This window comes from Theropithecus gelada, chromosome 3 (assembly GCF_003255815.1).
Source record: "Theropithecus gelada isolate Dixy chromosome 3, Tgel_1.0, whole genome shotgun sequence".
NCBI classification, from domain to species: domain Eukaryota; kingdom Metazoa; phylum Chordata; class Mammalia; order Primates; family Cercopithecidae; genus Theropithecus; species Theropithecus gelada.
The window spans coordinates 28,117,249-28,141,116 of NC_037670.1; the positions used below are offsets into that span (position 1 = coordinate 28,117,249).

At 47.0% G+C, this 23,868-nt stretch overlaps 1 protein-coding gene across 1 annotated transcript in view; it reads right to left on the reverse strand.

Annotated features, from left to right (window-relative positions):
• Window positions 1-1,625: 1,625 nt before the first annotated feature.
• Window positions 1,626-23,868, reverse strand: part of CLIC6 (chloride intracellular channel 6) — a 44,970-nt gene continuing 22,727 nt past the window's right edge. Inside the window, exons 2-6 of the mRNA XM_025379893.1 lie at window positions 10,578-10,687; window positions 9,886-10,011; window positions 9,147-9,253; window positions 8,408-8,589; window positions 1,626-1,788 (exon numbers count right to left, since the gene is read on the reverse strand). Of these exons, the coding sequence (XP_025235678.1) occupies window positions 1,627-1,788; window positions 8,408-8,589; window positions 9,147-9,253; window positions 9,886-10,011; window positions 10,578-10,687 (687 nt within the window). The 3' untranslated portion in view covers window position 1,626. The remainder of the gene's footprint in view (window positions 1,789-8,407; window positions 8,590-9,146; window positions 9,254-9,885; window positions 10,012-10,577; window positions 10,688-23,868) is intronic.

Here is a 23,868-nt window from a genome sequence, read left to right on the forward strand (position 1 = left end):
TCACTTAATCCCAGGATAGTTTCTGTTAATGCATCTTACTCTCTTTCAAATAAATTGCCCCTAGAGCAGGTGTGCACATTAAAAATGAGCTTTATAGCATCAAACACATACCACAACTAACTCTACCAGGAGGGTTTTCAGTAAGATGTGTGCGAATGTCCGAGGAACACATTCTGGCCGATAAGGCTCAGCTCCTGTGAGGTCCTGATGAGTATCTAAACAACCTCACATTTTCTCTTCCACGCCTGGGGTTAAGGCCGGCACTCGGCCCACACACAAAGCTGTGATGAGAGGTTGGTTAGGGACGGTGGAGGGAAAGCCACAAATCAGCCAGAAACTCTTTTGAGTCAATAGTTTCTACTTCCTCCCTAACCGGACCATTTACCAGAAGTGCCCAGGACTTGTCACCATGAATTTGATCTCCCTGGATTTTCCCTGCTTGATGTCTAGATGAGACGATGAAGGGCAGAAAAACATCAGTGACCGTGCTAGCCCCACACGATACCACCAGCACTGAAGGACTGCAGCCTTGGGTCTCAGAGAGAGCCGCCAGGAGAAGGAACCAAGGTGTGCTTGGTTCACGTTTCAGGGCAGGAGGGTTCTCCAAGTTGCAGCAGATATTAAGAGTCCTGCTGAAGGCACAGTCTCCAAGAGAGGGGAGGGAGCAAGGACAGGAAGCTGGAACCAGAGGCACCGATAAGCACCCTCCTCCTTGCCTTTCCTCGAAGCAGAGGCAGTGGCATCCTGGAAGCAGAAATGAGGCAGAGTGGGGGTGACCCAGGGCTTCCGGTTCCTGCTGGTCCTTGCATGCGCATCTGTGGGCTCCACAATTCCCCACTCCTTAAAATCTAACCTCAAGCATCTTCTCTGATACTGCAGTGCCCAATCTTTTTGTATGGTGTAAGTCCTCTGTGTATGATCATCCAGGTATTACCAAGAGGTCCCCTCACCAGTGCTTTAAAATAAAATAATGCAATACCATATATGAATGAAATTGTGTGTGTGTGTGTGTGTGTGTGTGTGTGTCAGAGAGAGAGAGAGAGCAAGATACTGAAGATTTGGAAGATGTTCTCCAGTAAGTTTTCAGTAATTAAGTGGAGTAATATTGTAGGTGATTTTTAAAATGTCCTTCTTTACACCCTCTGACATTGCTTTAAAATATCAAGACAGGTGTGTCTCAGTTTGTAATTACAAAGCAGTATTTTCATTTTGAAAAAAAAATGTAGCTAATGTTTTAGAGAAGAAAAACAGGCTCTCAATGATTTTAAAAACTCTCAGAGACAGACCAGTTTTTTTAAAAATTGAAGGAATTGAACCCAAACCTAATTTGTTTTCAAATTTAAAATGAAAAACACGTGCTCTAAATATCATAGATTCCAATGTCAGTGAATGTCACAGATATAAATTAACATAAACGGAACAATTGGTGTGTCTAGCAACAGATACTGGTATATTCAGATACATGAGTGAGTTGACAAATTACAAGGCCGTGTATCATTTGGGGTTGAGTGGATCCCACTACAGGTGTTATTTTGTGAAGGACTTATTTGGGGGAAATGCATAGAACACACTCTTTTCATATCCTCACTCACTCAACTGAAAAATAAGACAGAAAACAGCCCAGCTTCATTTCATTCTTTTTGCAACATCTGAATATGCGTGTTCAATCTCTTTATCAGCTGGACACGTATTTGTGAACTCATCTCTAGCATAAGCATTATTCAAGTATCTCCAGATGCCAGTCATTTCAGAAGGAAATTCAAAATCTCTGTACTTCTTGGCCACAATCTGAAAATGAAGAGAAAATCATCAGTAAAGGGGAAACTTACTAAGGTAGGCTCCCAAGTCAGACAGTCCATTCTTTTGAGGCATGTAATACATTCTTTCCCAGCTTCCCATGTCATCCTATAGTCATCCGGGCTACCCACCACGGCCTTTTGACTTGCATAGGGCCATCTTGGGTGTGGGGAGGGCTCTAAAGGTCCTGGACTCACTACAGTGGCTGCACATAGTCCCCACCAGTTTGTCACAGCTGGGCCTTGGGATCCGCTGGCATGAGTATGCTTTGGACTCTGGTGGATTTCTCCCTGTGTTGCCTGTTATTCTTTCCATATGTTGTGCTACTGTGTTATTAGGTGCTTTGTGAATAAAGATGCATGTCGGATCTGCCATTTAAATGGTGCCCTCTCTTCCTACTTGCTGAACCTCACTTCCTGCAGTCCCAAACATCTGTGCATTTTATTCCTCCTGAATGCCATCATGCTGCCACTAAGAGCATCGTCTGATTGCAGGGCCCACCTGTGCGGAGGATAGATTCATGAACAAAGCAGTTGCAAATCCATACCCTCATGGGGACGGTGGGTGTAAGGAAAAAGCAGTCGAGAAACAGCATCACGAGAACCACAGCGGCGTGAGACGCTTCCTCTAGCAAGAGGGGTACAGCTGGGGAATTAGTCAGAAAGATGTGCAGGACACTGGGGACTGTGCCAGTTTGCTAGGGTTGCCATAATAAAGCAACACATGCTGGGAGGCTTAGAACAACAGAAGTTTACTGACTCCTAGTTCTGGGGGCCAGAAGTCCAAGATGAGGGTATCAGCAGGGCCACGCATCCTCTGAAGGCATTAGGGAAGGATCTCTCTCCACTTCTGGCAGTGCCTTGGCTGTGCAAGTATAACTCCATCTTCACACGGCCTTCTCCCTGTGTCTGTGTTTCAAATTTCCCCGGTTTGCAGGGAGACTGGCCATCCTGGATTAGGTCCATCTCACTTCAGTATGACTTTATTTTCACTAATTACATCTGTGAAGACCCTGTTTTTAAATAAGGTCACATTCTGAGCTACTGGGGGTTGGGATATCAACACAGGAATTGGGAGGAGGGCACGATTCAGCTTGAAGTAGACACCCGGAGCCACAGAGGCCAGTTCGGCTTCGCTGCCTCCCATCCCACTGGTTCCCCGGATGTCTGCATGATGCAGGTGTGGGATTAACGAGAAGATCTTCGGGACTTACTGCACAGACTTCGGAGGACAGCAATCATTGATGCAATGTGACAGCAAAGAAGGACCATATAAATTTCAAGAGCCTCCTAAATTGTTTGACACCTCTTCCTTGAATGCCAACTTCTTGATACTCATGTTAAGAAGTCCGCTTTTCTTTTGTTTGTATGTACCTGGTTTTTCTTTGCCCATATTTTTGTTTTAACTTTCCTGTGTACATCGTTTAAGGCCATGCCTCTGAATGTGTCACTGAACTTGGTTTTCTGTCTTTCTTCTGTATGCATGTGTGTGTCCCCCTTTCTGGTCATTTAAAAGGTTTATGATCATGTTAACTCTCCAGTGGTTTCCTATATGACTTTAAATATATAGGAATTCTGTATTTCTTGATTTATCAAGTTTGTTTTGTTTTCTGTTTTTTTGAGACAGTCTCACTCTGTCACCCAGGCTGGAGTACAGTGGAGGATCTCAGCTCACTGCAACCTCCGCCTCCCAGATTCAAGCGATTCTCCTGCCTCAGCCTCCCGAGTAGCTGGGATTGCAGGCATGCACCACCATACCCAGCTAATTTTTGTCTTTTTAGTAGAGACGGGGTTTCACTACTTTGTCCAGGCTGGTCTTGAACTCCTGGCCTCAAGTGATCCACCCGCCTCAGCCTCCCAAAGTGCTCGGATTACAGGTGTGAGCCACTGCACCCGGCCTTCATTTTAGATGCTGCCTGTTAACTCGTGGTGATGACAGATGAGGGAGTTTATGTATCTATGTTTCTTTCCATTTCTTCTCCCTTATCCTCCTTCCAAGTGTGGTAACAACATAGTTTATTATATTCTGACTCTGTTCTGTCCCTATAATTCCCACTGCTGTTTGGTCTTAGAACTAGTTTCAGATTTAAAGGGGTTCTCTGTTTAGTGCCTGTTCTTTCACTTCACATACCTTCTCTGTTTCTGGATTCTCACTTTGATTATGATTTTATTATGTCATCATAGAGCAATTTTATGCTTTTTAAACAAGAGACCAGAGGTCTAGGTAAAAACGATAATTGCCTAGATATAAAATTCTTACCTCACACATCCTTTTCCTTAATTCTCTGTAGATGTTAAACCACAATTTTCTGATTTGTAATGGGTTCATGAAGACATCTGGGGCCAGTCCGAATTTCTTCCCTATTTCAGTGGCTTTACTCGATTTCATTCTTTTTATTATTATTACTGTTATTGTTATTACAGTATTATTGTTGTTTAGGTGCCAAAAAGGGTTATTTTTTATTCTCAAAGCTCAGTAATGTATCGAGTATGTCTCAGTGTGTTGCTCTTTCTGGGGCTATGTTTAACATGGCATGCCATTTAAACTAAAGATTCAGGTCATCCTTTAGAGCAAGTCATTTCCTCCTTGAACACTCCCTTTTTTTTTTTTCCTTTACCTTTTCTGTTCTCTTGTCCCTGGTGTATACCTGGGATCTCTCTAATCACCTTTTTTGTTTTTCCCCATTTGATTTTAGATGATTTTCTCAGGCTTGTCTTCCAAATCACTGACAGCAAGGCTACAAACACACACCACATACCACAACCAACTCTACAAGATGTGTGCGAATGTCAGAGGAAATCAATTTCAGCAATGTCTTTGTCTGCGTCTTACTACTTCTAACAGGACTTTTATTTCTGCAGTTCTTTTATTTGTCTTTACTTTTCTTCTTGAGCTCTGCCAGCCTGATTGCCATCCCCTTTGTGATAGTGTATTTTTCAACATCTTGTGTCTTGTCTTCGAGTTTTTTCTCAAAAAGCCCATATTCTCTTTCATTTCTTTGAGGCTGTAGAAAAGTTTCTGTATGAAACGTTCTTTGATGTGCTGGAGGAGCAGTTCTTGATCATATATGTATTTCCCATCTGCCTTTTTTCTGTTTTTGTTTCTTGTCTTTATCGTTCCTCCCTCCAACCCCCTCCTTTTCAATCAACTCTGTCTACACCAAGGTCTCACTGGCATTCTCTCTGGTATTGGCCATCTTTGAATAAGGCAGATCTACTGGACCTATCATTTGTTTAAAAGCAGTGGGGAGGGCAAAGGGAGTGAGACAGGGCAGGTGGCCAGCCAGTTGGAATATTTGCTCCCAAGCACCTTCTCACCAACCACTGCTCTGCCCCAGAGAGACACATTAGAGTTGGGGTTAGGGTTAGGGTTAGGGTTAGGGTCAGGGCATCCTCCACTCTGAGGCTCACAGATTAGGCAGAAGGCCACTGTGGCTAAAAACGAAGCTTGGGCAATTCGTAATCTCTCTCTTGACTTAATTTATTTTCTCTGCTCAGCAGTCACAATGCAAAATGACACTTCCCTCCTTTCCTCCCACTTTACTTCCCCTCCAGACTATTCCTGTGGATTGGGGGCTGGGTCACAGCCTAGAAAGATGGTGCCTCTGTATGGTTCCTCCTTCAATTCTGCCTCCCTAGAGCTCTCAGCTCAACAATAGTCTCTACTGGGAAGGTCCCTGCCTCCCTCCTGGCCCGCCTCATGCTCTAGTCCTCAAGCAAAGAAATTTGAGTTGGGGATTTCAGGACTGTGTCCTTTACCTTTTGAGAAATCTGAACTTTGCTAATGATATGGAGAAACACGTAATGGTTCTGTGGCTCCTCCCACTGAAAGAAGCTTCCCACTCTTTAAGTCGGTGATCTGTCATCCCTTGGTAGTTTTACAAAAGATGACACTAATACCCTATTTTTATATTGTTTCTGCTGGGTTTCTGGCAGGGGAATAAATTATAAATCCCTTCACACTCTCATCTTTTACCATAATTCCCTTAGATTGATTCTCATTTCCTTGCAGAAGTACTCCATCCTGGAAGATCAGTAAGCTATTGGGTGTTGAGTGCTAAATGGCTTTGTAGATTTTGCTGCTGGGTCTTATAGTGGAGCCGTGAACTGCGATCTCCCTGTAAAGCTTACCCTTTCTACTGAAATTTAAAATCCTCTTTTCTCATGGGAGCTACACAAGGGGCCACGAATGCTCTGTGGCTGGGATATTTCTCCCCCTCTTCCTCAACGTTCATGTATTTCTGCAATGCTATGCTGGTCACAGTAGGGACTAAAAAGCATTGACCAGAAGGGACTTAGTCAAAACACAACTACATAAATATCCTGTTGAAGGCAGCTCCCAAATTTAGCAGGTTTTGAGGGGTGGAGATGCTTTCATTAAATTTTAGATGTCCTTGGACTGGCAAGGCTATTGAAAAGACATCTGCCCAAGGGATCGGCAATCTCCTGAAGGCCTGCATTTCAAGTCAGTAACCTCAAGCACAAAAAGGAAGGGAGAAAAAGGGAGCAACAGGGCCAGGACTGAGAGAAGAGGATAGAAAGAAGAAATGCAGGAAGACAAAGGCAAAAGAATGGAGCAGAGTCACCAAGGGTGGCCAGTGCCCACGGGAGCCTCAGCACCATAGACTGTATGAAGTTAACCTGTAACTTATTTATCTATTTATATATTTTTTGACACAATCTTGCTCTGTTGCCCAGACTAGAGTGAGTGCTCACTGCAACCTCTGCCTCCTGGGTTCAAGTGACTCTCGTGCCTCAGCCTCCCGAATGCATGGGACTACAGGTGCACACCACCACACCTGGCTAATTTTTTAATGTTTTGTAGAGATGAGGTTTCGTCATGTTGGCCAGACTGGTCTCAAACTCCTGGCCTCAAGTGATCTGCCCATCTTGGCCTCCTAAAGTGCTGGGATTACAGGCATGAGCCACTGCGCCTGGCCGCTAACTTATAATTTCTAAATGCTAACTAAATGGGTTATTAGAACACGCAGTCCATGACTTATTTTTCCCAGTGTTTCTTCCATCTCCCCTACCCTTATACCAACCACCTGGCTCCGGCCCTGGCAGGATTTTAATCATTAAAATGCCCCAGAGCCAGGCATGGGCTTCCTCCTGAGGTATCTGGAGCTGCTAAGGGCCAAGGACATAGCAATCTCATCATAACAATCGCATTCGACTTCTGTAAGTGATAGAGCGGCTGGGAGGGCTGCTTTGCTGAGAAACACCAACAGCTAGGGAGTCCAAGTGTGGGGATATCTGCTTGGAGCTCCAGGGGTCACTCTTGGAAGCAGTGGATCGGAGACTTACATTTCGTGTGTGTGTGTGTGTGGGTGTGTGTGTGTTTTGAGATGGAGTCTTGCTCTGTCGCCCAGGCTGGAGTTCAGTGGCGGGATCTCAGCTCACCACAACGTCTGTCTCCCAGGTTCCAGCAATTCTCCTGCCTCAGCCCCCCAGGTAGCTGGGAGTACAGGCGCCCACCACCACACCCGGCTAATTTTTTGTATTTTTAGTAGAGACGGGGTTTCACCGTGTTAGCCAAGATGGTCTCGATCTCCTGACCTCGTGATCTGCCCACCTTGGCCTCCCAAAGTGCTGGGATTACAGGCGTGAGCTGCCACGCCCGGTCTGGGGACTCACATTTCTAAAAAGCTCCCCAGACAGTTTGTATGCCTACTAACGTTGGAGAACCACTGGTCTGGGAGGTCTTTGAGCCCTAGTAATACATGACTCATGGCTCTTAAATCATGTTCAGCTACTATATGTGAAGGCAGGGCACCAAATATGGCAGAGACTCAGCCAAAAGCTGCCAGCTGCTCCCTGGATGTTGAAGGTCCATTTTTTTTTCAAATAAATAATTAATAACCTAATTGTTTTTAGAGATGGGGTCTCACTCTGTCACCCAGGCCAGAGTGCAATGCCACCTCCTTAACTCACTGCAGCCTCAAGTTCCTGGGCTCAAGTGATCCTCCAGCCTCAGCCTCCCATGTAGCTGGGACTACAGGTACATGCCACCATGCCCGGCTAATTTTTTTAAAATTATTTTTTGTATAGATGGGGGTCTCGCTATGTTGCCCAGGCTGGTCTTGAACTCCTGGCCTCTAGCGATCCTCCCACCTCAGCCTCCCAAATCATTGGGATTACAGGCCACTGCACCTGGCCAAGGGTCACTGTTAAGAGCTAACAGGACACTCCTCTGTCATGCCTAGAAAGGGCCGTGTAGAGCCCTACAGTCACCAACAGTTGACCGAGTTCACATTTTAACAGCCCCAGATTCCACACGCCTCATCTCTAATTCTCAATTGCTAATGCCAGGTATAATCGATGAAATTCCTCAGGCTGCTTTCACATAACCTCTCTTTAGGCTGCGTGAGTCAGGCTGAGAGAGAAGCAGAAGGTGGGGCCACGTTCCCAGGCACTTCCCGAGAACACCCGAAGCCCATCTTCTGTGTGTACGAAAGCTGGGGCTCGGCTGTCCTGAACAGAACTAGTGTTTTTAATCCAAGTGTCCACATTTCAGACCGTTTAAATGTCTGGCCCAAACACAAATAAAAACAAAACAAAACAAAGCCCATTTCGTGTCCTCGGCACACGTGTCAGGAGAGAAGACGAACCTTAATAATATGGAGCTTGGGTAAGAGGTTGCAGTCAGCCAGCGTCAGCTCGTCCCCATCCAGAAACTTCCTTCCAGAAACAGTGGCATCCTCCGTGCTGTAGGCATCTATTTCATCAGGCAGAGGGCTATTTAAGTAATTATCCAGTTTTCTCAGGGCCTTCAGCAGGTTCTTTTCATAAACTAAAACAGGAAGGCAAGAAATCACAAACAGAGGTCTTGCAAGTGTGTGTCACTTTTCACCAGCTATGATGGAGTTTGCTTCCCTTCCTCGCTGAGACGTGGCCAACCAGCAATGGGTGCTGGGAAGGCAGGAGGTGGATGTAGAGTATCTGAATAAAGAGCTCACTCCTCTCTGGAAAATCACACTGCTGCTGTCTACACAATATTGCTACTTCTAGATGTCATTTATTTATTCAAAACTATTTATGGAAAGCCTGTGGGGAGGCGGGGACTGGCAGAAACATCATTGAACATGATTCCCAGGGTGTGGCTGGAACACCTGGGTGGTGACTATTTTCCCTAAAAATGTCGTTTTCTGGGTTCCCAGCCTCAAAAGAAGCATTCCATCTCTTGAAGCCCACGTGCAGATTCAAAGTTGGAGGAGCTTGTTCTGTATCTCCAGACTCACTTCTCTACCCACTGGGACATAGATGAGAATGCCCCAGGAGCTCATGAGCTGCCGTGCTAAGGCTCGAGTCCGTGTTGAAACAGAAAACAGGAGGATGGGAGGTACTCACTCTCATTTGCATCCTTCTTTGTGTTTTTTATAAACGCTGAGAATTTGGCGAACACGTCGTTTCCTGCCGAATTAGACTCGGGGTGCTGGGTCCCCAGCTTGGGATACCTTGAAAAGTTCAAGATTGGAGGATCACAGACAAGCGATGTTCTAGTTAAGACAATATTATACAATGGAGAAAAACAGCTTTCTCTGGGTATGAAAATGAAAAGCTTTCCTTCAATGTTTTCCTGACCCTTTTCCTCTCGAAAGTTGGGAAGTCACACCATCTAGGAGAATGGCACTGGACGGAGAGGTTTGGATTGTGGTTGTTGTTGATTCCTGGCAGTGGCCAGTCCTGGGACACAAGAACCCACCTGACCTTGCTGGTCTCAGGTCCCTCCCTAGTAAAATGAAGGGGATGGACTAGAAATAGTTCCCCTGAGGTCCAACAATCCATGATACTTCTTCCTAACACATACCGCATAGCTTCCAGCAGGGTGTCTAGGATACAGCCAACCACCCACCCTGGACCCATGTTCTCCCACTTCCTGCCATCAAACCCTGACTGCCAAGCTGCAGGTGCAGCACAATGAAGCCCAGGCCCCCGAACTGTAATCTGGTTACACCAGGGGTATGATGAAGGAAGTGAGCTCCGTGGGCTGCGGAAAACCACACACACGCTGCCCAGAGCTGTAGAATTGACTACTCGTGGGGGAAAGTGACAATCAAGTTACGAACACCAGTTTTCTGAGGCCTACCTCGGGGGAGCTAATTTCTCCTCTAAGAACTCCTCGATCTTATTCACATCCGTCTTGACTTCACCATCAAAAGTCATAAAAGGAGGGTTTGTTCCGGGAGCCAGGTTCTGCAGGTCTGCGGGTTTCCTAGGTGGGAGGAAACAGCCGTGTTTATGGGCCGCCGGGAGAATCTGGACTCATTTCCAGGGCTTAGCCGTGTCCTCCCCAGTTTAAGAGAAGCAGCTCTTGAGAACTGCAAAGTAGCGTGTGGGTTTACAAAAATTTCTTGCTGGCGATGAAAGTAAAGGCATTCATTAACAAATGATGGGCTTGTTGATGTGCCCCTTTGTGAATACGGAGCACAAAGGGGCACATCAACAAACAGAGGTGAAAAAGTTAATTCTCCCCACTGTCACCAGCTCAGACAGGCTTGGGAGAGTCACAGCTGACTAGCAACCGGGGGAATAAGTTCTTCACGGCAACCCTAACTCCTGCTCCTTCCTGACTCCAGCCCAGCCGACCCTGTCATGACTCTGCTTGGCCCAAACGTGGGCTTCAGTTCAGACTCCAACTGAGGATGGACGTGCCCATGCAGCACCGTGGGCCTTAGGTCTCAGAGAGAGAGAGAGAGAGAGAGAGAGAAAGTGTGTGTGTGTGTGTGTGTGTAGGGAACTAGGTACAGTTATTTCAGTAAGGCAGACGCCTTGTCTTACCTTTTCAGGTCCACTGTGGTCACGTTAAATATAACGCCTTTCAGCCAGAGAATCATGAAGAGACGCTGAGAAAATGGGCAATTTCCGATACTCTCACCATCATAACCAGCCTACAAGTGGAGAAGGAGATTTCCATCTGAGCCAGTCTCACAATTATACATGCCGACACCACAACGTGCACATGCAAAATCATTGCAGGTTGATGTGAATGATCATGACACTATGAATATCCTCCTGAGGCCATTTACCAGCCTCAACGTGGAGTTGGCGGTGGATGTAGGGGATGGGGGAGAGGACACCACACACACACATGCACACACACAACCCACACACACGCAAGCACACACACATGCACACACGCACACACGTGTGCACACACAAGGATGCACACACATGTACATACATGCACATGCACGCACACACATGCACACATGCACGCACGCACATGCACACACATGCACGCACATGCACACACACAATGCGTGCACATGCACACACACACATATGCACATGTACACGTATGCACTGCACTGAGCATTTTCTTTCTTCTTCCCCACCACCTCACCACTTCCTGCCACACTGGGCCTCTGAGCTGAGGAGCAGCAGTAGGAACTCCCTTCATCACCAAAGGTGAAAAAGAAAGACACGCCCTTTCCCTCCCTCTATCTCTCCATCCTCTCCAAGGATCAAATATTCTCAGCAGCTTTGGTATAATACTAAAACCTGGAAACAACCCAGATGCTATCAAGAGTAGAATATGTGTATCAGTTTAGTATATCCATGCCTTGAGATACTACAGCACAATGGAAAATAATTAGCTATTATACAAGCAACAGTGCATCTCACACACATAATGTTGAGAGAAAGACACCAGACTCAAAAGCGTCCTGCATGATTCAGGCTAGGTAAAGGTCAAACTTGTCTACGATGGTGGAAGTCAGAACAGCAGATGTCCCTGGAAGATACTATTGTCTCGGAAAAACAGAAGGAAAAAGCCTTCTGGGTGGTGGCAATGTTGTTCTACGTCTTGATCTGCATGGTGGCTACGTGGGTGTATTTGATTGATAAAAGTCCTAAGATTTGGGTGCTTTACTGAATATAAGTGATATGGTTTGTATATTTGTGCCAGCCCCAATCTCATGTTGAATTGTAATCCCCAGTATTGGAGGTAGGGCCTGGCAGGAGGTGACTGAGTCGGGGGCATGGATTTCTCATGAACGGCTTAGAACCATCCCCTTGCTGTTGCCGTTTTGATAGTGAGTGAGTTCTTGCAAGACTGAGCTGTTTAAAAGCATGTGGCACTTCCCCCTCCCTTTTGCTCCTGCTCTGGCCATGTGATGTGTCTCCTCCCGCTTTGCCTTCCTCCAGGACTGTGAGCTTTGTGAGGCTGCCCCCAGAAGCTGAGCAGATGCCAGCACCAGGCTTCCTATAAAGCCTGCAGAATTTGAGCCAGTTGAACCTCTTTTCTTCATAAATTACCCAGTCTCACGTATCTTTATAGCAACGCGCAAACAGCTTAACGCAATAAGTTTTACCTAAATACAAAAGAAAAGAATGTTAACATGCTAATTTAAAAGATATACAGAGTTCGATTCAGTGGGTCCTGCTGCATGGGGCCCAGGAATGTGAATTTGGAACACGTTCCTCCAAAGTGACATAATGCCGGTGGTCAGAAACCATGCTGTGAGTTCAACCTTAGTCCAATCTTGGGCAAGAGATAAGGCTGGTGCCACCAGCAGTATTGTCAACGTGTAAGACAAAACGATGCGAACCTCCAATTAGAGGATCCATTGATAAGAAGACTTGCAGGCCTTTCTAGGTGATAAATACAGCTCCATAAACACAGAGTTAATAGACGACCTTACTGCATATGAAGGGGCACCAATAGACCCAGATTACTGAATTCAGAGTCCCTAAGCTCTGGGCCTGTGCGTCACATCCCCTCCAACTCTCCCCTCCCCAAGCCAGCATTCATTTCCTCTCTGCCTATTAGAGGGGAGGGTCTGAGAATCTCCCCAGGGGCCTTGAAGTTGCTGGGAGCCTGAAGGGTGGAAGGTGGACAGTTATGACACATACATCCAAGTGGTCACAACGACTCCCTGCAGATGGGCCCTGAAAAGCACCTGCTCGTCCACCTGAGGCTGTTCCCCACCTTGGGGTCCCACCACCCTATGGCCATGTTGAAGGCCACCCCCATGTCCTCCTCACTCCCTGTTCTGGAGCAAGGGGAAGTGCAGAGCTGAATTAGAGAAAACTCCCAGTGGCTGATGACCTGGGAACCCTCTTAAATCGTGGGACTTTCTTAACTAGTGCAGGTTTGAGCACAGTCAAGCCAAGCAAAGGCGGAGCAGGGAGACGAAAGTCCAAGGACACATGTTTTGGCCAGTCCCGACTTGCTCTGTAGCTTGTAAACCTCTTATTTTTATAGTAGTTACACGAAGCACAGCAAAGTCTAAAATAAGTTCTGCAAAGTAGGGCAACTGTGTGAGTTTTTTCTCCCATCTCTCTAACCTTTGGAATCCTCTTATAACTCACTGTGTATGTGGCGACTCTCTCCTGAGGGCATGTGTCCCGTTCCAGTGAAGGGCATCTTGTTCAAGCGCCCCTCGACAAAGCTCTGCCTCGGAATGGGCCCATCTTGCAGTGGCCTCTTTTCACCGTGGCATCTGCAGGATGATTATATCGCACGGGGCTCTCCGCCCGCTCAGTCTCTGGTCTCAAACTCAAGTCAGTGATTTCCCTTGAAATTGTTATTCTTGCTATTTCCTGAACCCTGGCAGCCACTTCTTTAGGGGGAATAAAGCCGGTAGGAGCAATAAATTTTTCAAAAAATAAAAACCGCCTTCGTCATCCAACTCAGTAAAAAGTTGAACTTCTTAACAGGCCCCTTCTCGGATCTGCCACTGGGATGGAACATCTGGCCAGAAAGAGGATGGGACAGTATCTGTTCGGCCACAGCTTAAGACATGGAAGAAAGTTGCAATTACACATTTCCTCCTTTGGGGCCTTAAAACTGAATTTTCCCGACCCAACACGGCTAGTGAACCGAAGGCTGTTAGGCATTTTAGAATTAGCCGGCAGCGGTGACTGCCAATGAAACAGAATTTACATATCCAGTGTTGCCTCATCGCAAATCGCTCTAAAAAATTCCTTTCTGTCTCAGTCTGTTGTAAATGAGGGGGTTACGGGAACATGGTGGGAGTGACTGGGATGCCTTGCTGCCTAATTTTATTACTTTAATGTGCTTCAGTGCCTGGATGTGCCAGCAAAAATAAAGGCGAAGATATGCCATCTCCATTGCCCATTATTGAGCAATAATGGGAGAGGATGGCCTTGGTCATATTCATTAGCCAGACAAGATGATGGGATAAAGACATACATTCCGAGGGAATAACTGACACTGTCGCCATAATTGGGACATTTTATCACACACAGTTTTCTTTTCCCCCAGCGCTGATAATTCTCTCAGGCTAAGTGCACTCTGGGCTAAAATTTCTCAGCAGGATTCTCAGCTTACGAAGGAAATTTTTGTACATACACATTTCTGATCAAATCAAATTAAGCAGATTGAGAATGTAGAGTGTTTTTTGTTTCCAGCAAAGACTTAGGTGCTTGGATAACCCAGAATTGCATGTTTGCCTTTCAAATTCAACTTTGTTGAGTTCCTCAACAAAGGTAATTCTCAAAAGGTAATTCTCAAAAGAAAGAAACGGTGCCTCCAATGCCTCTGATGCCACATTCTGAGAAATTCTGTTGGCCTGGGATACCAGCCTCAGCATCTGAGAACCTGGGGACGCTGCTGGGTCCTGACCTTGTGAACCTCCCTGTCCCAGGGCTCCCCACCAAGGCCTGAGTTCTGCGGGTCCAAATGGCACCACAAGGTCACCAGTTCCTCCTCACCACATGCCCTCTCTAAATTACAGACTCCCCTGTTGGCTCCTTTCATACTTACTCCACCCAAATTTAAATAAAAGGCCTTCTTCTTAATTCCCTCTTTTTGTTCAGGCAAATGGCCTCTTACATGTACAGGGCGCCACCCACACAGCCACCTTCCACTAGAAGATCCCTGCCCCGCCGCTGCCTTCTAAGGACCAAACAAACGCCTGGTATCCTGGCATAGACCTGACGGGGCGATGACTCCCCAAGACATTCTTGGCTGCTTCTCAGCACCCCACACTCTCCTTCTCACCAGAGCAGGCCACCTCCTCTCACTCACCACCTTGATTCTACTATCTTTCTAGAAAATTCTGTGTGGGTTTACATGGTAAACACATTTCATCAAGTAAGCACTTTTCTGTACTCTGCCCAAATATAATGAAAAACAATTTGGAAGCAGTGGAGAGAAGATTAACAAAGAGGCCACAAAGCGGTTATATTTTAATTGATTATTTTCTGATAACTGGTTTTCAACCAAGGAGGCAGGACAAGCATCCTGTGTGCAAGGAAGGATGCTGGTCCCTGCAGAAAACCAGGAGAAAGATGTGGTGTCTGGTGGAGGGATCTGGGAGCAAGCAGCTGATTTGGATCCATCGCAGGATGTGGAGAGTGAGTGAGTGATAATGGGCCGCTCCGTTCCAGCATGCCAGGGGGACTTCAGGCTGAATAAAAACAGTAGGTGACCAGAGGAGGCCAGAGTCAGAGACAGAGTGAGGTGTGGGAGGCCAGAGAGTCGTCCTCAGAGGGGAACAAAGGGGCCAGAAGCTCTCTCTGTTGGCAGCTGAACCAAACTGATGAAAAGCCAGAGAGAAAGAGTTAAGGCAGATCAGACGGGAGGTGACTCCCTCCTCCCAGTCCCACCCACACACTTCCCTGAATCCCTTCCCGGTCCTTTGCTGGATGCCCAGTGGCCTCACACGCTTTGAACACTGGCAGTCAAACATGTACTTCGTGGCCAAGCAGGAAGATCTTGGCCTTCAAGCCACACAGCCAGGCCTCCCCACCTCCCCTGCGCCTGTCCTGCCCATGGAGGCTGGATGTCAGTCCCTGAAGCACAGGAAACTTCACTGCATGTACAACTGACGCTTGGGGGTTGACGTATGGGATTGATGAACACCCCTCGTGGAATGTGTGAGTTGTAAACTCAACCCGGGAGAGCCTGAGGGATATTACCATCGGCATCTGGCTTGTGGAATGGTGGGTGCTTGTGAAAGGGACACGCAGGAGCCCTGGCTGCTCGCCACGCCCCCAGCCTGCACCCCCACACCCCTGCATGGAGGCCTGACATTTGGATCAAGACAGGACCCAGAGATTGTCCCATTCCCTGCAGACGGTCTTGGGACATGGGCAGGGTTCAGCCCTATTGGGTCTTCTATTGCTTCCATGAGGAAATAGGTGGAGGAGCTGGGGTCTCTCTGCCCCTTTCTCTGGGGGTGTCTGGAGTCAGCAGCCCCTCATCTTTGGTCATCAGGGTGTTCCTAGTGCACAGGAAATGCTCACAAAATGACAGGGGCCTGAATCCAGTGGCTCCCATGCGCCTGGGGCCAGGTCCCCCATAGAAAGTGCCTCACAGCTCCTCCCTGCTCATTCTTTCCTGGGCCAAAGTCCATGAACTTTTTCCCTTCCAGAAGTTCACAAATTCTCACTACTAAGAGATCACCCACTAGAGTCATATCTATGGGAGGAGGAGAAGGGGAGGTGGGAGAGAAAGTGAGAGGGCCTGAGTCACCCACAGCAAGTCCACCAGGCTGCCTTCTGTGCCCAGCTCCCAGTCTGATGGTTATCACTTAAAATGCAATATTTAAATTGAACTGAGACCTCTTGATTTTGAATAGCTCTGTAAATTAAAAAAAAAAATATGAGACTCTCCATTTGCCTGATGAGTTGAAATTTCCCTTTTCAGGCAACATCAGGTTTCTGCAAGGCAACATGGTGGAGGGGAGTGGGTGTTGGCGTTGGAGCCAGGGAGAGCCGTGTGAACCTCGGCCCCCCACTTACTAATTGTGTGGCTTCAGGTGATTCATTTGTTCTCCCTGAGCCTCAGTTTCTCCCTTTTAAAAAAAAATAGGGATACATGCACCTATATCATGCAAGATCTGTGTGTGATACACTGGAATACCTGGGCACCCAATAAAGGTAGCTATTATTGTCATTATCATCATCAACATCATCATCATTACTCTCCCAAACTTGAACACACCAGAGCAGACAATTATGGAGTGCAGGGTACCTTTTAACAAGCCTCAATTAGTGAGATTTTTATGCCAAATTGCACAGTCCTTAAAGAACCACTGATTTTTTTTTCTTCTAAAGTAACACATCCTATACCTACTCCAAGTGAAAATTAGGAACTTAAGTCCCTTTCTAAATTGCAAAGCAAACAGATCTTCAGCCAGGAGACAAAAAGGCAAAAATCCCTGGCCAGTATTCGTGTCTGGGAGCCAGACAAACCTCTTGTAAAAGGTCTAGAGAAGGGCACACCTGGACGGTTGAGCACACCTTGACCCGTGGCGGAGTGGGCAAGCTCCCAGAGAACTGCTTCCTTTTCCAGAAATGATACCACAGTCCTCTGTAGCGGTGAAAAGGCTCACACCACAGTCATCTGTAGCGGTTAAAAGGCTAAGGTTTTTTCCGACTTTTGGGGTGACAAAAGCCTGAGCAGTGGGTGGCTGACTTTTTTCTACCACCCCCTCAAAGAGAGGGAATTCCATGGAATGGGAGGAGAACACAGCCGCTCCCCATCACAACTTGAAGTTCAACACCATGGGAATGCAGAAGCACGTGAAGAAGGGTTATAAGGATACAGGAGTTCAAAAGAAATTATTTAGGCAGATAGTGAGGTAAGGACGTCCTCACTAATGTTTTCCTTTTAATAAAAAGCAGCCTCTAAATCATTCCTTTCTTTCTTTTTTTAATTTTTTTTTTTTTTTGGAGACATAGTCTCACTGTGTCGCCCAGGCTAGAGTGCAGTGGTGCAATCTCAGCTCACTGCAAGCTCCGCCTCCCGGGTTCACGCCATTCTCCTGCCTCAGCCTCCCGAGTAGCTGGCACCACAGGCACCCATCACCACAGCTGGCTAATTTTCTGTATTTTTAGTAAAGACAGAGTTTCACTGTGTTAGCCAGGATGGTCTCAATCTCCTGACCTCGTGATCTGCCCTCCTCAGCCTCCCAAAGTGCTGGGATTACAGGTGTGAGCCACTGTGCCCGGCCTAAACCTCCATCCTTAACCTCACTTCACATGTGTCTGTGTCCTTGATTTCCTTGGCATGAGGCAAAGAACCTCAGGTATCACCCCAGATTAACGATGCCGCTTCAATAACAAGATGCAGGAGGAACATACTAGCCCATTCAGTTGCAGAACAGGAATTAAGGAAAATATCCTTCAAAAAGCAACAATTTCTAAGGTGACTTTAAAAACAGATAATAGGCCTGGTGCAGTGGCTCACACCTGTAATCCCAGCACTTTGGGGAGGCCGAGGTGGACAGATTGCTTGAGCTCAAGAGTTCAAGAGCAGCCTGGGTAACATGGTGAAACCCTGTCTCTACCAAAAACTAAAAAAAAAAAAAAAAGCCAGGTATGGTGGCATGTGCCTGTAGTCCCAGCTCCTTATGGAGCTGAGGTGGGAGAATCGCCTGAGCCCAGGAGGTCGAAGCTACAGTGAGCCGAGATTTCCCCACTGCACTCCAGCCTGGGTGTCAGAGGGAGACCCTGTCTCAAAAACAAAACAAAACGTTGGCCGGACGCGGTGGCTCACGCTTGTAATCCCAGCACTTTGGGAGGCCGAGGCGGGTGGATCACAAGGTCAGGAGATCGAGACCACCACAGAGAAACCCTGTCTCTATTAAAAATACAAAAAGTTAGCCGGGCGCAGTGGCGGGCGCCTGTAGTCCCAGCTACTCAGGAGGCTGAGGCAGGAGAATGGCGTGAACCCGGGAGGCGGAGCTTGCAGTGAGCCGAGATCGCGCCACTGCACTCCAGCCTGGGCGACAGAGCAAGACTCCGTCTCAAAAAAAAAAAAAACCCAAAAAACCAAACAAACAAACAAACAAAAAAACACGTCACCACTACCATTCATTGACTACCTACTCTGACGTCAGGTAAGGTTCTAAATCATTTATGGATGTCGTTGAATTTAATCCTCTCAAAATCGTGTAAGACATATCCTATTATTCCTCCCGTTTTATAAACAAGGAAACTGAACTTCAGAGATGCTAAATAAGCTGGCCAAAGATGCAGATAGATTTCAAAGAATAAAGTGCACTCTCTCCCTCTCCTCTCTCCATTCGGTGGCCCCAGTGTCTTTCCTGGTGCCCAAGATGGAAACTGGACTCTTCCCCACCCTCTACCTGACCATCAGTCTCTCGCCCAGCGCAGCGTTTCTGCTTTTGGAGCCGCTCTTGCCGGGTCTCAGAGCCTGGCGCCTGGGGGGTCTCTCTGGCTGGAATTCCTCACCCTCTGATCTTTCCCGTATCCTGGACAAGGTTAACCCTGATAAGATGCCATTTTCCTTAGGTCATTCTGCTGGAATGTTATTAAAATGCAAATTGGAATCACAGTGCTCCCAGGCAGTGTGACCACTGGCAAGTCACCTGACCTTCTAGTGTCTGTCTGTCTTTATGTACAATGAAAGTATGATAGTGCCTACCTCTTAGTGCCGGATAAGAATTAAATGAGATGGTACACATACAATGCCTAGAACAATGCCTGACCCAACACTTAGGAACCTTGGATAATCTGCTCTCCTTCCTTCCTTCCGTCCTGCCTTCCGTCTGTCTTTCTCTTCCTTCCTTCCTTCCTCTTTTCTTCCTTCCTCCCTTCTTTCTCTTTCCTTTCTTCCCTCCTTTCTTTCTCCCTTCCACCCCTTTCCTTTCCTTCCTTCCTTCCTCCCTCCCTCCCTTCTGTCTTTCTCTTTCCTTTCTTCTTTCCTTTCCTTTCTTCCTTCCATCCCTTTCCCTTCCCCTTCCTTCCTTCCTTCCTTCCTTCCTTCCTTCCTTCCTTCCTTCCTTCCCTTCCTTCTTTCCTTCTTTCCTTCCTTCCTTCCTTCCTCCTTCATTCCTTTTGTCTCTTTCCTTCCTTCCTTCTGTCCCTCCTTCCTTCCTTCCTTTAGCACCCAATTGGTTACATTCCTTCAGAGCAGGACAGTGTCAGCCTCCCTACAGAACAAGTGCTAATGCCTCCTTGTGGTCTGGCCCATGTGAATTTTCTTCCCATTCCCCATGGAAGCACAGGGCCAGGACCACGAAAGGTACCCCATGAAAACTCACATCATGGAGCAAATGACCGCCGTCCTCACAGGTCTATGAGACTCCTCATCACAGGCAGCTCCTACAGAGACAGCGAAACCCTGTCCTCACGGGCCTGTGAGATTCCTCATCACGGTGAACTCCTACAGAGACAGTGAAACCCTGTCTTCACAGGCTTGTGAGATTCCTCATCACAGGCAACTCCTATAAAGACAGAAAAACCCTGTCCTAACAGGCCTATGAGATTCCTTATCACAGGCAGCTCCTACAGAGATAGTAAAACCACTACTCCTGAAGGAGCGCCTCAGCAGGCCCCGCAGTTCTCCTGGCCTCAACTATCCCCAAATGTCTCCTCAGCCTGCCTGTCCGGGGCTCCTTTCCCCACCCACCCAAAATGACAATCACTGCGTGATCAACTCACCCTGGTGTGCCCAGGAGTGTCCTGATTTTAAAACTGAAAATCCCACCATCTCCCCCTAAGTCCTGGGCAAGCTGGGATTACTGTCTTCCCAGATAAAAGCCTTATTTTTAGATAGGGAAATACCACTGTTGATGTTTTCATCACCAAGAAGCAGGCCTTTGCTTCTCGCTAATGAAAACACCGGCATAGCTGCATCCATCAGAATTGATGGTTAACACTTTGAATGCTGAGAAGGTGGGACCCAAGATAGGGAAATACCAGCTGCTGGGAAGAGAAAGGAAGGGGAGGGGACCAGATGAACAGGGCTGAGGTCTGTCAGTGTTCAGGGAGGAGATGGGAATTTAAGACAAGTTTAACAAACTCCCCAAGTCTATGGAGAACCAGCTAATACAGGGACTGCCTTTCCCCTCCTGGCTTTGGCCACCTTTGGAAAAGTCTGCTGCTCAGCTCAACTAGAGATGCAGTTAAAATCAGTGGTATAGCTCAGGTGGCAAACCTACCCCAGAATTGTGACGGACACTCCGGACCACAGGGCACCACCCAAATGGGCCAGACACCAGGCCCTCCTCATCTCTGAATCTCTAAATCACTCTCCACAAAGGCTGCAATTTCTCTTTGATCCCCTGTACTGTCCCTGGATTAAAGAGAAAAGCAGGACTCTCTGTCCAAGTCCAATTAGGAGACCCTGCAGGCATCCCCAACCCATCCACAGCTGGTAAGAAACAAGTGCCCCGTGTACCTGAATGGGTGCCGCATCCCAGGAATTTAGAGATCAAAAGATCAGTATCGATTCATATATGTCACCTTGGAACTTAGCCCCCAATTCTCATTCTAAAAGGGAGATACATAATTACATGCATTTCTCAAAATAATACACCTGAGGTCATAAGAAGATCGCAGATTCCAGTTCTGTCTTTTACAAACGTGATTATGAGCAAAACAATAATGGTCATGATGATAATGATAGCAACTAACACATATGGAGCATGTGCTCTGTACTACTCATGGTTCTGAGCACTGGTATCAGCTCAGATTTAATCCCAGCAACAACCCTATCAGATGTAGGTACTACTACTATATCCATTTAAGAAAACCAACACACAGAGAGGTAGAGAAACTTGCCCAAGGTCACAAAGCAGGGTTTGAACCCAGGCAGTCAGCTGGGATCCATTCTCTCATTCCCACCCTGGACAAATGGAGGGGACCCCAGGGCCAGCAGGGTCCTTCCTCAGAGTGATGGGAGTTGGCTTGTTTGTTTGCTTGTTTGTTTTACCCAGCTCTGCTCGCTCTGCTCCGTAAGGTTTGGAATCCATGGTGATAAGAGAACACATATCAGAAGCAGGTGGAAAGTGCAGAGTACGAACAGTGGTTAGGACAGAAAATGGGGCTGGGTTGAGGTTATAAAACATGCATGTCCTGTGTGCTTGGGGTGTTGGAGAGAAAACATTCGGCAGCCCTGGTGGACAACTTTGGTGGCCAGATAGGCCAGGGATCAGGGTGTCTCTAGTCATGCATACATATTCTGTCTTCTCTGTAGGAAACTTTTGCCACAACTCCAGACGACAATGGGTTTGATGTTGCATTCCCCCACATCAACACCTAGAGTGCAAAAGGTCCTTCTGCCTGATTAACGACAGGCCTCATCCTCCATTCTCATGCCCTTGGCCAACCTGGTGGGGCGGACATCCACCTGCAGAAACCAGGGAGTCCTGCAAAGCCTGCACCTGGGCAAACAATTCCGCCTTTTCTTCCAACAGGGCAGGCAGGTCCATGGATCTCCTTGGCAAATTTCATCGAATCTGCTTTAATCCAGGCCATCACAGCCCCAGGTAGCATATTCCATGTTGTTTACCCAAAATAATTTGGGTCTGGAATTTTTTAAGGCAGGTAAAATCAATTTCTGCCTTGGCCATGAATAGCTTTCAATAAAAGCACCCAGAGAGCATAGCACACTAGGTAAGGCCACTTCCTAACTTTGGAAAGGGACTTTTCAGACTTGCTCTTCTCATTTCAGAGTCTGAAAAGACACTGGTTAGGGTCAACAGGGCAATCCCCAAAGCAGCCAAGGAAATAACCACAAACTGACTTTCCAAATAGGTCAACCCTTGACCACACTCTCTGGCCATGGCCTGGAATGACCATGACAGAATGTGAGAGAACAAGCTCTGGGGCATAGGAAGAATAATGGCCCCTCAAAGATGTCCATGTCCTAGTTCACAGCATCTGTGAATGCATTACCTTGCATGGCAAAAATGATTTTGCAAATGATATCAAGGTTATGGATTTTGAGATAGGGAGATTATCCTGGATTATTAGGTGAACCCAGTCTCATGACATGAGCCCTTGAAAGTGAGAATCTTTCCCAGCTGTGGTCAGGAAAGGTTTGATTAGGGAAGAAGGGTTGGAGCAATGAAATATGGCTGGAGTAAAGATGGAGGATGGGGCCATGAGCCAAGACATACAGGCAGCCTCTAGAAGCTGGGGAGGTGAGGACCTAGATTATCTCCTAGAGCCTCCAGAAAGAAATGCAGCCCTACTAGTGCCTTGATTTTAGTTCAGTGAGACCCATGTCAAGTTTCTGATCAACTTAACTTGGAGTTATTCGAAGCCACCAAGCTTGTGGTAATTTGTTATGGCAATGATAGGAAACGAATACAGCTGGATTTCTGCATGGGAATCCTCAACTTTTCCCCAGGACAGTTCAGCAGGTCAACTACTAATCAACATGCAGAGGGAGGATACCCTGAAGCAGGTAGTACTTAGCCTATTTCAGAAACTTCCTGCATAGAGTCACTCTGCTCAGCTTCCAAAGACTTGCATGATGGCCATGGGTACCATGGAGAAAAAGTGAGAATCCCTGCACTGAACCTCTAACAACCAAGGTGTATTCGTCCATTCTCACATTACTACAAAGAACTACCAGAGATGGGGTAATTTATAAAGAAAAGATGTTTAATTGGCTCATGACTCTGCAGCTGTACAGGAAGCATGGCTGGGGAGGCCTCAGGAAACTTACAATCATGGCAGAAGGTGAAGGGGAAGCAGGCACATCCTACATGGCTGGAGAAGGAGGAAGAGAGCAAATGCGGAGGTGCCACACAGTTTTAAACAACCAGATCTCAGCCTGGGCAACATGGTGAAACCTTGTCTCTACAAAAAAATACACACAAAAAATAGCTGGGCATGGTGGCATGCGCCTGTGGTCTCAGGTTCTTGGGAAGCTGAGACTGGAGGATTGCTTGAACCCAGGAGGTCAAGGCGGCAGTGAGCTGAGATCATACTGCTGCACTACTGCACTTCAGCCTGGGCAACAGACGAGACCCTGTCTCAAAAATGAAAAAAGAGAAACAGAAAAAAAAACAAACAGATCCCAGCCAGGCATGGTGGCTCACACCTATAATCCCAACACTTTGGGAGGCTGAGGCAGGCGGATCACAATGTCAGGAGATTGAGACTATCCTGTCTAACATGGTGAAATGCCGTCTCTACTAAAAATACAAAAAAAAAAAAAAGAGAAAAATTAGCCGGGTGCCTATAGTCCCAGCTACTTGGGAGGCTGAGGCAGGAGAATGGCGTGAACCCAGGAGGTGGAGCTTGTAGTGAGCCTAGATCACGCCACTGCACTCCAGCTTGGGCGACACAGCAAGACTCCGTAAAAAAAAAAAAAAAAAAAAAAAAAAAAAAAAAA